The sequence below is a fragment of the Chiloscyllium plagiosum genome, unplaced genomic scaffold, assembly GCF_037043375.1.
Source record: "Chiloscyllium plagiosum isolate Xiang-an unplaced genomic scaffold, Cpla_swu_hap1 HiC_scaffold_22, whole genome shotgun sequence".
In the NCBI taxonomy this organism is placed as follows: domain Eukaryota; kingdom Metazoa; phylum Chordata; class Chondrichthyes; order Orectolobiformes; family Hemiscylliidae; genus Chiloscyllium; species Chiloscyllium plagiosum.
In genome coordinates, this window is record NW_028270160.1 from 1960198 (window position 1) to 1976333 (window position 16136).

Sequence of the window (16136 nt, forward strand, 5' to 3'; positions counted from 1 at the left end):
GGGGCAGAGCATTCCACACACCCACCACTCTCTGGGTGAAGAAGTTTCTCCTCATCTCTGTCCTTATTTTTAAGCTGTGTCCTCTGGTTCGGGACTCACCCATCAGCGAAAACATGCTTCCTGCCTCCAGAGTGTCCAATCCTTTAATAATCTTATACATCTCAATCAGATTCCCTCTCAGTCTTCGAAACTCAAGGGTGTACAAGCCCAGTCACTCCAATCTTTCAGCGTAAGATAGCCCCGCCATTCCGGGAATTGACCTCGTGAACCTACACTGCACTCCCTCAATAGCCAGAATGTCTTTTCTCAAATTTGGAGACCAAAACTGCACTCAGTACTCCAGGTGTGGTCTCATCAGGGCCCTGCAGAGCTGCAGAAGAACCTCTTTGCCTCTATACTCAATTCCTCTTGTTATGAAGGCCAGCATGCTATTAGCCTTCTTCACTACCTGCTGCACCTGCATGCTTGCTTTCATTGACTGGTGTACAAGAACACCTAGATCTTGTTGTACTGCCCTTTTACCTAACTTGATTCCATTTAGGTAGTAATCTGCCTTCCCTGTTCTTGCCACCAAAGTGGATAACCACACATTTATCCACATTAAACTGCATCTGACCACTCACCTAGCCTGTCCAGGTCACCCTGGAATCTCCTAACATCCTCCTCACATTTCACCCTGCCACCCAGCTTTGTATCATCAGCAAATTTGCTAATATTACTTTTAATACCATCTATATCATTAATGTATATTGTAAAAAGCTGCGGTCCCAGCACTGATTCCCTCCTGCCATTCCAAAAGGGAGCCGTTTATCACTACTTTGTTTCATGTCAGCCAACCAATTTTCAATCCAAGTCAGTATTTTGCCCCCAATACCATGCGCCCTAAGTTTGCTCACTAACCTCCTATGTGGGACTTTATCAAAGGCTTTCTGAAAGTCCAGGTACACTACATCCACTGGATCTCCCTTTTCCATCTTCAGAGTTACATCCCCAAAAAATTCCAGAAGATTAGTCAAGCATGATTTCCCCTTCATAAATCCTTGCTGACTCTGACCCATCCTGTTATTGCTATCCAGATGTGTCATAATTTCATCCTTTTATAATTGACTCCAGCATATTTCCCACCACTGAGGTCAGACTAACTGGTCTATAATTCCCGGATTTCTCTCTCCCTCCTTTCTTAAGAAGTGGTATAACATTAGCCACCCTCCAATCCGCAGGAACTGATCCTGGATCTATAGAACATTGGAAAATAATCACCAATGCATCCACAATTTCTAGCGCCACCTCCTTCAGTACCCTGGGATGTAGACCATCAGGCCCCGGGGACTTATCAGCCTTCAGACCTAACAGTCTCTCCAACACCAATTCCTGGCAAATATAAATTCCCTTCAGTTCAGGTCCTTCAGCCACTGTTACCTCAGGGAGATTGCTTGTGTCTTCCCCAGTGAACACAGATCTGAAGTACCAATTCAACTCTTCTGCCATTTCTTTGTTCCCCGTAATATATTCACCCGTTTCGGTCTTCAAGGGCCCAATTTTAGTCTTAACCATTTTTTTCCCCTTTCACATACCTAAAAAAGCTTTTACTATCTTCCTTTATATTTTTGGCCAGTTTACCTTCGTACCTCATTTTTTCTCTGTGTATTTCCTTCTTAGTAATCCTCTGTTGTTCTTTAAAAGCTTCCCAGTCCTCCATTTTCCCACTCATCTTCGCCATGTTATACTTTTTCTCTTTTGACTTTATATGTTTCTTAACTTCCCTCGTCAGCCACGGCCACCCCTGCTTCCTCTTAGGATCTTTCTTCCTTTTTGGAATGAACTGATCCTGCATCTTCTGCATTATACCCAGAAATACCCATGTCATGAACATTTAGGGAGACAATATAATCAATTGTTTTTTTTTCCCCTAAAGTCTATAAATACTTGTTGTGCCTTGGTCTTCAGTTCAAGAGAATTATCTTCATAAAACTATTGTACAAATGTCTTTGTCAAGTTCCTATGGTTTACTTTGTTACCCTTTAGAGACTTATCAAGTATTGTATTATCAGTATACATCCAGATCATTATATCTTTATTCTGTTGAGAGTGTGTAAAAGATAACAAGTATGAAAAGTAGAGGATAACAAAAGTGTCAACACATTTCAAGTTAATTACTTGGCTGTGAAGCATTCAGGAATTTCCAGAAAATGTGAAGTGTACAATAGCAAGTGAAGATACATTTTTTTACTCCAGTAAACAACAGCAGTGTGCATTTGCAACTTGATTTCAATGTAATAAAATGTCCCCTGGCACATTACAGGAGTATCAACAAAACTTAACACTGAGCTACATGAAGAGCGGTCAACACAGATGGCCAAAAGCTTGTTAAAGTAGGCTTTAAGGAGCATCTTAAAAAGGAGGTACAGACACAGAAGGTTTAGGAAGGTAAATCAAGAGCTTGGGGGCTATGATGGCGACTAGGCAATGAAAATCAGGAAGGTACAAAATAAAAAAAGCAGGATTGAAAGAATACAGAATATAGAGCTGGCAGAGGGAGGAGTAAGACAATGGAGAGATGTTAACACGAGGACAACATTTCTAAATTTGAGTAGCTACCAGACTAAATAACTATGTAGGTCAGCAAAGAGGTGACTGTGAATGGGACTAGATGCAAACTCCAACTCATCCAAAGCACTGCCTGTATTGAAGTTTAAAGGGTACAATGTGGCCAAATCTGCCACCTGTCACCAACATTAGGCAAATTCAAACAGCACAGAGTAAGAACAATTACCTGCAAAATACCAATTGATTCTTGGTAAAGGAATCTAGACTTCATTCCAAGATAACTACCAATATTTAATCCCATTCCTCCAAGTTCCAGTTGAAGAAAAAGCATTTAAAGTTTAGAAGCTAAATCATTCTTGTGACCATCCCTTTAGAATTGAACTTCTAAGTGAAGTTTCTTCACACACTAGCAAATGCATATTTTGAATGGTTTATTCTTCAGAAGTGACAAGTTACTTACTAGCTCTACTCCCTCCAAAGAGTACATTAGATTTTGCTTGAGCCAAGACAGGTGAAGAATTTACACTTTTTAAAACTTAGAAAATCTCCAAAGTGGTGATCAACATTTTTTTTTAAATAAAAAGGAGTGGCTTGTACTATAATAGAAGAATTAAACAGTTAGTTACAATATTAGAATTCTATCACTAAATAACTGAAATGCACATTAATTTGTCAATCTCCTCAGTCTTGGGGCATCACTGCAAGAGTTTTTCAGAGCATGGTCCAAGACTCTCATTAATGACTGGAGTCCACTGTTAGATCAGAACTGGAGAGGTTTGCTGATTGCACAAATCACAACTTTTCAAATACTGAAACAGCAAGACCAGTATAACATTCAGGCTTGGGCAAATACATGACACATAACAGTCATGCCACACAAGTGAGAGGAACCGTATTGTTGAAGAGGAGAGTGTGAAATGGACTGGTAAGCTAGAGGAGATACATGTTAGGAAGGAAGATGTGTTGGATATTTTGAACAACTTGAGGATAGACAAGTCCCCCGGGCCTGATGGGATATATCCTAGGATTATGTGGGAAGCAAGAGAGGAAATTGCAATACCGTTGGCAATGATCTTTTCATCTTCACTGTCAACAGGGGTGGTACCAGGGGACTGGAGAGTTGCAAATGTTGTGCCCCTGTTCAAAAAAGGGAATAGGGATAACCCCGGGAATTACAGGCCAGTTAGTCTTACTTCGGTGGTAGGTAAAGTAATGGAAAGGATACTGAGGGATAGGATTTATGAGTATCTGGAAAGGCACTGCTTGATTAGGGACAGCCAGCACGGATTTGTGAAGGGTAGGTCTTGCCTTACAAGTCTGATTGAATTCTTTGAGGAGGTGACCAAGCATGTGGATGAGGGTAGAGCAGTGGATGTAGTATACATGGATTTTAGTAAGGTTCCCCATGGTAGGCTGATGCGGAAAGTCAGGAGGCATGGGATAGAGGGAAATTTGGCCAATTGGATAGAAAACTGGCTATCCAGTCGAAGTCAGAGAATGGTGGTAGATGGTAAATATTCAGCCTGGAGCCCAGTTACAAGTGGAGTTCCGCAGGGATAAGTTCTGGGTCCTCTGCTGTTCGTAATTTTTATTAATGACTTAGATGAAGGAGTCGAAGGGTGGGTCAGTAAATTTGCAGATGATACGAAGATTGGTGGAGTTGTGGATAGTGAGGAGGGCTCTTGTCGGCTGCAAAGGGACTTGGATATGATGCAGAGCTGGGCTGAGGAGTGGCAGATGGAGTTCAACCCTGCCAAGTGTGAGGTTGTCCATTTTGGAAAGACAAATAAGAATGCGGAATACAGGGTTAACGGTAGGGTTCTTAGTGAGGTGGAGGAACAGAGGGATCTTGGGGTCTATGTTCATAGATCTTTGAAAGTTGCCACTCAGGTGGATAGAGCTTGTAAGAAGGCCTATGGTGTATTAGCGTTCATTAGCAGAGGGATTGAATTCAAGAGTCGTGAAATGATGTTGCAACTGTACAGGACTTTGGTTAGGCCACATTTGGAGTACTGTGTGCAGTTCTGGTCGCCTCACTTTAGGAAAGATGTGGAAGCTTTGGAGAGGGTGCAGAGAAGATTTACCAGGATGTTGCCTGGAATGGAGAATAGGTCGTACGAGGATAGGTTGAGAGTGCTAGGCCTTTTCTCGTTGGAACGGCGAAGGATGAGGGGTGACTTGATAGAGGTTTATAAGATGATCAGAGGAATAGATAGAGTAGACAGTCAGAAACTTTTTCCCCGGGTACAACAGAGTGTTACAAGGGGACATAAATTTAAGGTGAAGGGTGGAAGGTATAGGGGAGATGTCAGGGGTGGGTTCTTTACCCAGAGAGTGGTGGGGGCATGGAATGCGCTGCCTGTGGGAGTGGTAGAGTCAGAATCTTTGGTGACCTTTAAGCGGCAATTGGATAGGTACATGGATGGGTGCTTAAGCTAGGACAAATGTTCGGCACAACATTGTGGGCCGAAGGGCCTGTTCTGTGCTGTATTGTTCTATGTTCTAAGTGTCAGGCAATAACTATCCCCAACAACAGAATCTAAAAATCTGAACATTCATCGGCATTACCTTGCCCGAATTACCTACCGCCAACATCCTGGAGGTTTCAACTGACCAGCAACATTCTTACTGTGGCTACAAGAGCAGATGAAAGGCAAAGAATTCCAAAACGAGCAACTTATTCTCTCAATGCTTGTCCACTATATCCATAGCAATAATGTGACGGGAGCACTTTCCACTTACCTGAATGGGTTCAGCTCCAACAACACAACGTTTGACAGTATTCTAAAAACAGCAGTCTGCTTGATTAGTGCCCCGTCTAACTATTTTCCACATTCACTCTCTTCGCCACAGTTGGATAGTGGGTGCAGTGTGTACAACCTACAAGATGTAATGCACCAACTCACAAAGGTTCCTATGATAGCATCTTCAAATTCCACGACCCCTGCCACTCCAAAAAAACATTAGCAGCAGATATTGCACAAAATAAGGAGTATCGGGATTGAAGGTGACGTAGCGGTTTGGATCAGAAATTGGTTAGCTGAAAGAAGACAGACGGTGGTGGTTGATAGGAAATGTTCATCCTGTTTTGGGGCCACTGCGGTTTGTCATTTTTATAAATGATCTGAAGGTGGGCGTATAAAGATGGGTTAGTAAATTTGCAGATGACACTAAGGTAGGCAGAGTTGTGGATAGTGCTGAAGGATGTTGTGGGTTACAGAGGGACATAGATAATATGCAGAGCTGGGCTGACAAGTGGCAAATGTAGTTTAATGCGGAAAAGTGAGAGGTAGTTTGCTTTGGAAGTGGTAACAGGAAGGTAGAGTACAGGGCTAATGGTGACATTCTTGGCAAGGTAGAAGAAGAGAGAGATCTCTGTGTCCTGGTATATAAATCCCTGGAAGTTGCCACCCAGGTTGATAGTGTTGTTAGGAGAAAGTGAGGTCTGCAGATGCTGGAGATCAGAGCTGAAAATGTGTTGCTGGAAAAGCGCAGGTCAGGCAGCATCCAGGGAACAGGAGAATCGACGTTTTGGGCATTCCTGAAGAAGGGCTTATGCCCGAAACGTCGATTCTCCTGTTCCCTGGATGCTGCCTGACCTGCTGCTCTTTTCCAGCAACACATTTTCAGCTCTGATAGTGTTGTTAAGAAGGCATATGGTGTATAGGCGTTGATTGGTAGGGGGACTGAGTTTCAGAGCAATGAGGTCATTCTTCAGCTGTACAAAACACTGGTCAGGCTGCACCTAGAATTTTGCATACAGTTCTGGTCACCGCATTATAGGAAGGATGTTGCAGCTTTGGAAAGGGTGGAGAGGAGATTTACCAGGATGTTGCCTGGTATGGAAGGAAGTTCTTATGAGGAAAAGCTGAGGAAATGGAGACTGTTTTCAGTGGAGAAAAGAAGGTACAGAGGTGACTTAAATCAAGACATAGATCTTAATTAAAGGGTGGATGGTGAGAGCCTTTTTCCTCATGGTGAAGGCTAACATGAGGGGTCATAGCTTTAAATTGAGGGGTGGTAGATTTAGGACAGATATCAGGGGTAGTTTCCTCACTCAGTAGTACAGGCATGGAACGGCCTACCTGCAACAGTAGTAGACTAGCCGACGTTAAGGGCATTTAAATGGGCATTGGACATACATATGGATAATAATGGAACTGTTTAGGTTAGATGGGCATCAGATTAATTTCACAGGTTGGCAAAAACATCGTGGGCCAAATGGCCTGCACTGCGCTGTGATGTTCTATTTTCCAAATGTGGGAACACCACCTTCTGCCAGTTCCCCTCCAAGCCACACATCATCCTGCCTTGGAAAGGTATCAATGTTCCTTCAATGTCATTAAGTCAAAATCCTGGAACCCTTTATTCGCCTGTATTTAGAATGTACCTACATTAGCGGGTTTTGAGAAGATTTGTAGCTCAGGTTGAGGTTCACTCGCTGAGTTGGAAGGTTCGTTTTCAGATGTTTTGTCACCATACTAGATAATATGTTCAATGAGTCTCTGAATGAAGCACTGGTGGTGTAGCCCACTTTCTCTGTTTGGGTTTCCTAGGGTTGGTGATGCCATTTCCTGTGGTGACATAATTTCCAATGGTGATGTTATTTTGTGTTTTTCTCAGGGGTGGTAAATGGGATCCAAGTCAATGTGTTTGTTAGAGTTCCAGTTGGAATGCCATGCTTCTAGGAATTCTCGTGCGTGTGTCTGTTTGGCTTGTCCTAGGATGGATGTGTTGTCCCAGTCGAAAAGGTGTCCTTCCTCATCTGTATATAAGGATACTACTGATACTACGTTGGACAAAAAGGCAGAGAACTAGCCACAAAACATGATCCACTCTCACTAGTATCCTTATATACAGGTGAGGAAGGATACCACTTCAATTGGAATAACACATCCATCCTAGGACAAGCCAAACAGAGACACATGAGAATTCCTAAAAGCATGGCTCCCAACCGGAACTCTATCAACAAACACATTGACTTGGATCCCATTTTTACTACCCCCTGAGAAAAACCATGAAATGACATCACCATAGGAAATGACGTCACCGACCCTAGGAAACTCAACCAAATAAACAGAAAACAGGCTACACCATCAGTGCTTCATTCAGAGGCTCACTGAAGATGTTACCTAGTATGGTGACAACATCTCTGAAAATGAACCTTCCAGCTCAGCGAGCAAACCTACATGCACAATGTACCTACATATCAAGCTCACCATCACCTTCAAGGTACTACAGAGTTCCCAGTCTCTGATCTACTTTTGAAATAACTGTATATGGCTTGACCAGTTAAGTTTCTGATCAATGGTCACCTCCAGGTTATTGAAGGTGGAAAATTTAGCAACAGTAATGTTACTTAACAGTTAGGAAAGATGATCAAATTCTGTTGGTAGAATTGGTCATTATTTGGCACTTGTGGGATATGAATGCTTCTCACCACCTTCTAGCTCAAGTCTGGATATTGTGCAGTTCTTGCATGCAGGCACAAAGATTTGGAATGAGAGGAGTTGTGAATAATACGGAACATTGCAACTGTCACCACTTTAAGGAAGATCATTGATGATGCAGTTGAAGATGGTTGAGCCAGGACAGTAGGCTGAGGAACTTCCACCAGCAATATCATGAGGCTGAGATGATCGCCTGCACCAACCACAAACAAATTTCTTTCACTCAGACAAGTGAAAGGCTATACATCCTTGGAAAAATCTGACTATTAAAGTAATAGAAATCAAAGTAATTGCTAGCAAATGTAACTAAACTATGTGCATGAATGTGAAGTAAAGACTAAATTATGAGTTAACTTCCAGAAAGTGCTTTTTGCTTTTGTTTTCTGTATAGCATTAGAGTCTTAAGGAACCAGAAAGAACATGCTTTAGACAATCATCATCTATGCAAAATTCAGTATGTCAATGGGATATTGAGTAACAAATAAGCAATAATATGCATTCCAGACATTTCACAGATTAAAGGGAACATTTAGGCTGTAACAGAGTGATAAAGTAGATTAGGATAGTTCTTTGGGAACCAGGGTAGCCCTCAATAAAAATTAGAACCAAACAAAATAGAACAGTACAGCACAGAACAGGCCCTTCAGCCCACGATGTTGTACCGACCATTGATCCAAATGGCTGAATCATTGTTAAAAACACCCTACTCTGCTGTCAAGAGTTTAAGCTATTACTGTAATTTTACTTATTTTTATGCATCTTAATTGTTTAATTTCTCCAAAATCAGTTTAGAAAGCACAAAAGGAGACTAGTCAACCCATTAAGTCTACACTGGCCCTCAATGTTCAATTCACCTATTACCATTCTGCCTTTTCCCCATGACCCCGCACATTCGGATTACCTTTTGAATGTTTGACCCTCCACCAGGGTCTCATGTGGCTCATTCCAAACACTAACCATGTGTTGCATGAAAAATTATTTCACGTCATTTTATTTCTTCCAATTACTTTAAATCTCTGCTGTCTCGCTTAATTTCTTCACAAGTGTGAAGTTTCTCCTTTCTACTCTTTCAAGACCCTACATGACTTTGAATATCTCTCAGAAACTCTCTCAGCTGTTTCACCCTGTTTCAACTTCTCCAATATCATCTTAACTGATTCCTCATTCCTAGAACCATTCTCGGCAATCTCTCGGTAACATCCAAGAGTGAATACAAGGCTGATCTCGTATTTTGTACAAGTTCAACATAACCTCCTTGCTCTTGTACTCTATGCACTTATCAAATAGTGCCAAAGATTCATATGCTTTAATAGCTACTCTCTAACTTGTTCTGCCATCTTCAACAACTTATACGTGTACACACCCAGGTCCTTCTGCTCCTGCATCTCATTTAGAATTAAATGTTCTTTATTTTATTTTGTCTTTTCATATCCTTCCACCTAAATGAATCACTTTGCACTTTCGTATTGAACTTCAATTGGCCTTGTCCATACATTTTACCCTCTTGAACTATCCTCCTCAAAAGTTCACAATGCTTCCAAGTTTCACAGTGCACACAAACTTTGAAATTAGGAAAAGCAGAGATTCCAAGTCACCTCTGTTGAACTTCACTACTCGTCTTCCTCTGGTCTGAATAACATCCATTAAACATTCTTCTTTATTTTAATCAATTAATTCTGAATCCATGCTTTTACTGACCTATTTATTCTATGATCTATAACCATAGTAATTTAATTTGGAATCCCAAGTCACGTTATAGCATCTTGTGCAACAAACACTAACAGCATGTGACTGTGAAAGCCTGTCGGCCATAATACCACTTCAAACTTAGAAGTATATCACACAATTGCAATTCAAGGTCAGATCACATGAAATGCATTGAGTCTCCTTGAAATTGTAAGGATTTAAAGACTAAACTCCACAAGTTAGCCATGTCAGCATATGCATGAAATACCTGTAGTGTCATACCCATGAATACATACAGTAGCACATTTTAACTTAGAGCCTTTAGATCATATATACAATTTCAGAAGATGGAAAACCATCTACAAGTGACTAAACCAGTAGTCAAACTTTTTTCCATCTGCAAGCCCCAAGGCAAAAAAGAGTGGCCCACCAACTTGCCTGATCGCACTCACATTCACTTGTTACCACAAAAAACTCTCAATGAATGTAAAACACGGCTCGGTTTTCAATGAAACACCAACAAAGTGCTGATTCCAAGCTGGACAGCATTAGTGTCTTGCTGGGTTCCACGTAAAGCTAATTCCTCTGTTTCTGGCCTACAAATGTTGAAAATCTAACCTTGTTGCATGTTGTAAAAGGTAACATGAGTCTTGCGCATGTTACTATATAATTGTTGCTCAGATTCAGGACAACTCATAACACATAGCAGCGTATTGGTCTTGCTGTATGACTGACAGGTGGTGCAGAAGACCTGTTCTCTCAAAATGCCTCAGCCATGAAGTGGCACATCATTAACTTGCATTTTGGAGCAGTCCACAAACATTTGAGGAACATTCTTGAGAAACACTATTAGACACTGAACAATGCAGGCACTGACAAAAATCCAATTCAGAAAATCAAACTAGCATCCAACTCTTAAAATGATCATTACTATATATAAATTACACCCATTTAATCACAGCTGGCTCTTTTCACTGCCTGCATTAAGCATAAAGATAAAGAACTGCAGATGCTGGAAATCAGAAACTAAAACAGGAACTGTTGAAAAATTCAGCAGGTCTGGCATCATCTGGAGAGAAAGCAGAATTAATGTTTCAGATCCAGTGACCTTTCTGTTCTGTAATGTTAACTCTGCTTTCTCGTCCCAGATGTTGAGTTGTTCCAGCAATTCCTGTTTTTGTTTCTGATTTCCAGCATCAGCAATTTTTTTTGATTAACGCAGGCAGTGAAAAGAGCCAGCTGTGATCCATATATCATAATAAACATTTAAGAGTTGGGAACTAGTGTGTATTTTTGAAGGGATTTAAAAATAATTAGATCAGTGTTTTCAGAGCCATGATTTTAAAAATCGGTGTGTCAAAGGCAGCAGGTGACTGCAAGGATCCCTGGAGTGTTTATTAAAGGTTGTTTGTATTGTGGGGAGTTACAACAGGAGTGAGAAAATACAGAACCCTTAGCTTTTGCAGAATTAAAGATGACCAAGTTTTTAAAAAAAAAATTGTTAAAAAGCTTTTGGGTTCATTTGAAAGTAGAACTGACCAAAGTCAGATGGATATCATCTCGCCTAAAAAAAAGAGATTGTTCAGAGCAGTTAAGGGATCAAGTTACCACAGAGTAAGAGTTGCATTTTGTCAGTACTCCCAGACCAGTGGTTAGAACACTGAATTATTCAAAGTTGAGCAAGTTTAAGCTCTCAGTTGTGAGCACTTCAAGGAAAAGGACTCTATGTTTCACAGGTCGAAATGGAGAAGAAACAGTTATGTCAAATATACAGACTGGATCAGAAGGAAACCTTCCCTGGATTCTGATTAATTGCAAAAGTGATCATCTTTGGAAGTAGATGAGATTTTGTTTTGTCTTGTGTTTCAAACTCTTACATGTGAATAGAGTCAGAGTCAGAGTCATAAAGATGTACAGCATGGAAACAGATCCTTCGGTCCAACCCATCCATTGCTTGGTTTGTTTTATTTTTCTTTGTATAAATGTTTTGTTGTTATAACACAGCCTGCAACCTTCTGTTTCAGTGAAAGGACTGTATGTTAATTTTAAAAACAAGCTATGATCTATCGAGATATTTAATTCCAGGATCTGATTTATTCAATAGTGAGATTCACTGGACTCTCTTTTGGTGGTTAAATCTTATTCCCTTCACACAGACCAATGCCTTAAACATGCAATTATTGTTTCCAATTGGTTAGTCATTATATAATAATTATTTGTGAAATTGTGAAACACTATGAAACATTTAATTAAATGGCTTTCTGCATTAACAACAGATTAACAATCTCTGTCACAAATTCTGAAGAAATATTAGGCAGATAACAACTAAACTTCAAAAACTGTATAAACACATAACACATTTCACTGGTTGACAAAAAGCAGCAACAGTAAGTTGATTCAGATGAGCAGATAGTGAAATGCACCTTGGCGTAAGCAAATTAAATAATGATCAAATTTCTCTAAGCTTCTACCCAATAACCCTATCATGACTTCCTTTCTAAAAAGGATCAAACATCTACAAGTTGTAGACCTTTTCACTTTAAAAATCATCCTCTTAAAAAAACACAATTGTTTAAGAAGTTAACTTTAATAATTTAAAATGGTTGATATCATTTTTATATTAAAATCAAGTATTACATACATACCAGAACTTCATTAGTGTCTCCATGTTCAAAGTATTCTTGCACAATTGGAGTCACAGTTTTCTGAAAGACCCCTTCATCTAAGGGAAGTACCACTGTTTCATACACGCAATTCTCCTGTTGAAATTTACAACAGAACTAAAACCTTGTTATCCAATGGTGCTGTAAATAGAAACAAACTTTTCAATTTGAAATAATTGGCACCCTGGTGACATGAGAGAGCCATGTGATGATCTGCTGATTAAAGAGAAATAGACATGGTACAAATTAATACAGAACAGAACACATTGCTTTAAACATATGATAGTTAGGTTTCATCTCCTCACCATCTCCTTAAGGCAGTAAAGCTCAATGATGAGCGAGTTAGCTAGCTTTAAAATGTTTCACTTGTGTGTTAATTTCGGTTACATGCATTGAGTATTATTAATCATGTGTAAACAAAAACAAGCCTGTCCTTAAACATAGTCTTACTGGCCTTGGAGGTAAAGAAGTCATAGCCCTATTCAAAAAGTAAGCTCTCTCGTTTTCTAGGAGAAAGGTGAGGACTGCAAATGCTGGAGATCAGAGCTGAAAATGTGTTGCTGGAAAAGCGCAGCAGGTCAGGCAGCATTCAAGGAACAGGAGAATCGACGTTTCAGGCATGATGCCCGAAACGTCGATTCTCCTGTTCCTTGGATGCTGCCTGACCTGCTGCACTTTTCCAGCAACACATTTTCAGCTCTCTCGTTTTCTAGTCAATACTCCTCTCAATCAATACCTCCAACAAGTGAATGTGCATCTCTCGCATTTCATAGGAGCTTACAACCTACAAAATGATTCATCCACAGAAACTGTGACCTCACTATAAAGCAATTCACTGAAAACAGCACAAGATATTAAAGACATACAAGCACCAATATTCCTTTTGTTCAACTTCTGGAAAAATCACTTTGGATCAGTACCTCAGTCAATCTTCAGTTATAGGACAGGAGATTTATTACAGTGCCATCACCACTAATGGCTGAGATTAATTATTTCACTGCAGTCTAGGAACTACATTTATCCAGTTTTGTTGGAGAAGGTTGGGAGTTGTGCTAGTGGAAGGATAGATTAAGCAAAGTGGTCACATTTAGTATGAAGAACCAACTTCAATTCTAAACTCTACCAGTTTCTGGAGAGCCATCATCATCATCACATTCCAAGAACTACTATGGGAATAACAAGTTAACATTAACCACCTCCCAAGACAAGAAGCATGGATAAACTTGGTGATTCCCATTTCCATCTCACAAGTCATAGAAAATATTTTATCCTGCAAAATAGTTTTAATTGCTTAAAAAAAGGAACACAAGTTTGAAAAATAAGGGGGAAGAAATAGAACTAACTACAGGTTAAACCATGAACAACCAAAGTTTGAAAAATTTATGTATCTGATGCTTAAAATTCACTCACCTGATCTTCATCATAATTGGGATCTCTGACATCCACTTCCTCCAAATCATACACCTCACCAGGTGTCCCCCAAACACCCTTCCCGCCTGCTCCACCTACCAACAGAATTTGAATGTTAAATAAAATAAAGTGAAAAATAAAAAAGGCAAAATATGTAATTACATTCTTGTAATAAAAAAGTTAGCTTTCAGAAGCACAGTTTAAAATGGATTCTAATCAGAATTATTCTGACCCAGGCAGTGACTGAATTTACACCACAAATTATAGTAACTGCTACCCAATCTGACCAGTCTCTTTAATTCCAGTTGCATTTTAATAGTACAACCAGCTCTAATTTCAAGATGCTGTCACTGAAAATTAATTTGCAATTTGTTTCAAAAACTGTGCACTCTGGCTTTTCCTTTTTATACATAAAGGCAAGATAAATTTATTGGCAGGATAACTAAGCAAAAGCTCGACAAAATTTACAATGCAGAGACCCAGCAATAAAGATGCTTTATTCCTAACTCATGCTCAGTTAGTACATGGACTGTACTAATATGGTTCCTGCAAAAATAGCTACAGCAAAAAGATAAACCTTAACTCTGTAGAATTTAAACACTACAGGAATTATTTATATGATTTTAAAACATACAACATTCAAGCATTCCACAAGATTTGCTATTATCTTTCTTTACTGGCTGGTACAGCTTGATAACTTTAAATTTCTATGATCTTCTTGAATGAAGAAAACAACTGAATTTTTCAGATAGTTGCAGTAACTCGTAAAGAACATCCGAAAAGTGTATTTCCATAAAATTCTCCATCTATCCAACTACAATATGCGCTTCTCAATAATTAAAGTCAAGATCTACAAGTTAGTGAATTAAAAATTGTAGAATGCACCCATCATTAATTCCACCTTTCAGTGCAAGCTGCACTAAACATCAAAATACCCCCATGATGAATCTTGCTTCCATTCACATATTATGAGCCCTCCATTTAGGCAAACACAATTGAATATACAGTAACTTAATCTCAACATTTTAGCCCTTCCCCTGCTAACCTTCTCCACATTCACTGTACCCATAATCCCTATCCACAATCTTAGCAAATATACAGCTGTTTCAGCAAAGCTCCACACTGATTTAAAATTCACAACAAAATGACCCATAATCACACAAAAGGTACACTGATGAGATGATTTAAAATGATTCAGATGTCACTAAGGTTTCGATCAAGATTCCAGTTCAGGGCTCAGGCAGAGAAGATAGTTATTAGCCTGTATTTAACTCACATTGCACTTGATGTGGATAACAGGGGCAAAAAAGTTAGGGTATTCCATTCCCCAGTCTCAATACCTACTGCCCAGTTTCTTTTTTGAATTGGTTTTGACTCCAGACTATAAGCATTTCTCTCATGGAACCAACCATTCCTTTAATAAATGTTACCAAATGGAAAAAATATATCCATAATAAAATGTACCCACATCTGTTACTATCAAATTACAACATAGCTAACAGCCCATTTAGATTTACTTGTTTATGCTGCAGATACTTTGAAAGGTTAAATAAGATGCTGTAAAGCATTTACAAGGAGGGAGTGGCACATGCACCACTTCTGAAAGCAAAGCTCTTCCTGGGTTAGGATTTGGTCATGTCAACAGTGGTCTCTCTCAATGATCACAGAATTGGCAATTAAACCTGGACAGTTCTATGGATTGTCCATTGTTAGGCATTCCCTACGAGGGGACCTGGTGGTGCAAGCCCTGACTGTTAAGACATCCGCCAATCAGAGAACATCATGCCAACAATGCCAGCAAGAATGACAGCAGTTGGAAGCAATGGATGCACCAGAGGGCCCAGGATCACTGTTGGAACTAAAACCAAATTGAGTGAAAGGCAGAAGTGGGATTGACAGGCCAGTAGAAAGCTTTCACCAGCTACCACTGAGTGCTGGTAACAGGGTAAAACTACAATGCAACACAATGAAAGTAAATCTGTCAAATATCACAAGCTTCCACATATACTAATTTGAGAACAAGTGGCATGCATTTAACAGGCCCAAAGAAACATGGAGACACAAGAAAGTACATTTTCAAGTGGTTAAGATCTGAGACACATTGCATCAGAGTATAGTTGAGACAGGTCCAATTGAGGCATTCAACTGGAATTGGATCAGAATCTCAAAAGGAAAAATGTTCTGAATTATGGAGATAATGAGATTCTGGTCTCCCTATTGAAAGGACATTGTGAAACTTGAAAGGATTCAGAAAAGATTTGAGGTTACCAGGGTTGGAAGTTTTGAGCAATATAGAGAGGCTGAGGCTGTTTTGCCTGGAGTGTTGGAGACTGAGGGGTGAACTCGTAAAAGATTTATAAAATAATGAGGGGCATGGATA

At 39.7% G+C, this 16136-nt stretch overlaps 1 protein-coding gene across 4 annotated transcripts in view; it reads right to left on the reverse strand.

Moving 5' to 3' along the window:
• Positions 1–16136, reverse strand: part of pdcd4b (programmed cell death 4b) — a 48329-nt gene that overhangs the window by 22768 nt on the left and 9425 nt on the right. For all 4 annotated transcript variants that reach the window (XM_043713096.2, XM_043713097.2, XM_043713098.2 and 1 more), the window contains exons 3-4: positions 13757–13851; positions 12329–12442 (exon numbers count right to left, since the gene is read on the reverse strand). In XM_043713096.2, coding sequence (XP_043569031.1) covers positions 12329–12442; positions 13757–13851 — 209 coding nt within the window. The remainder of the gene's footprint in view (positions 1–12328; positions 12443–13756; positions 13852–16136) is intronic.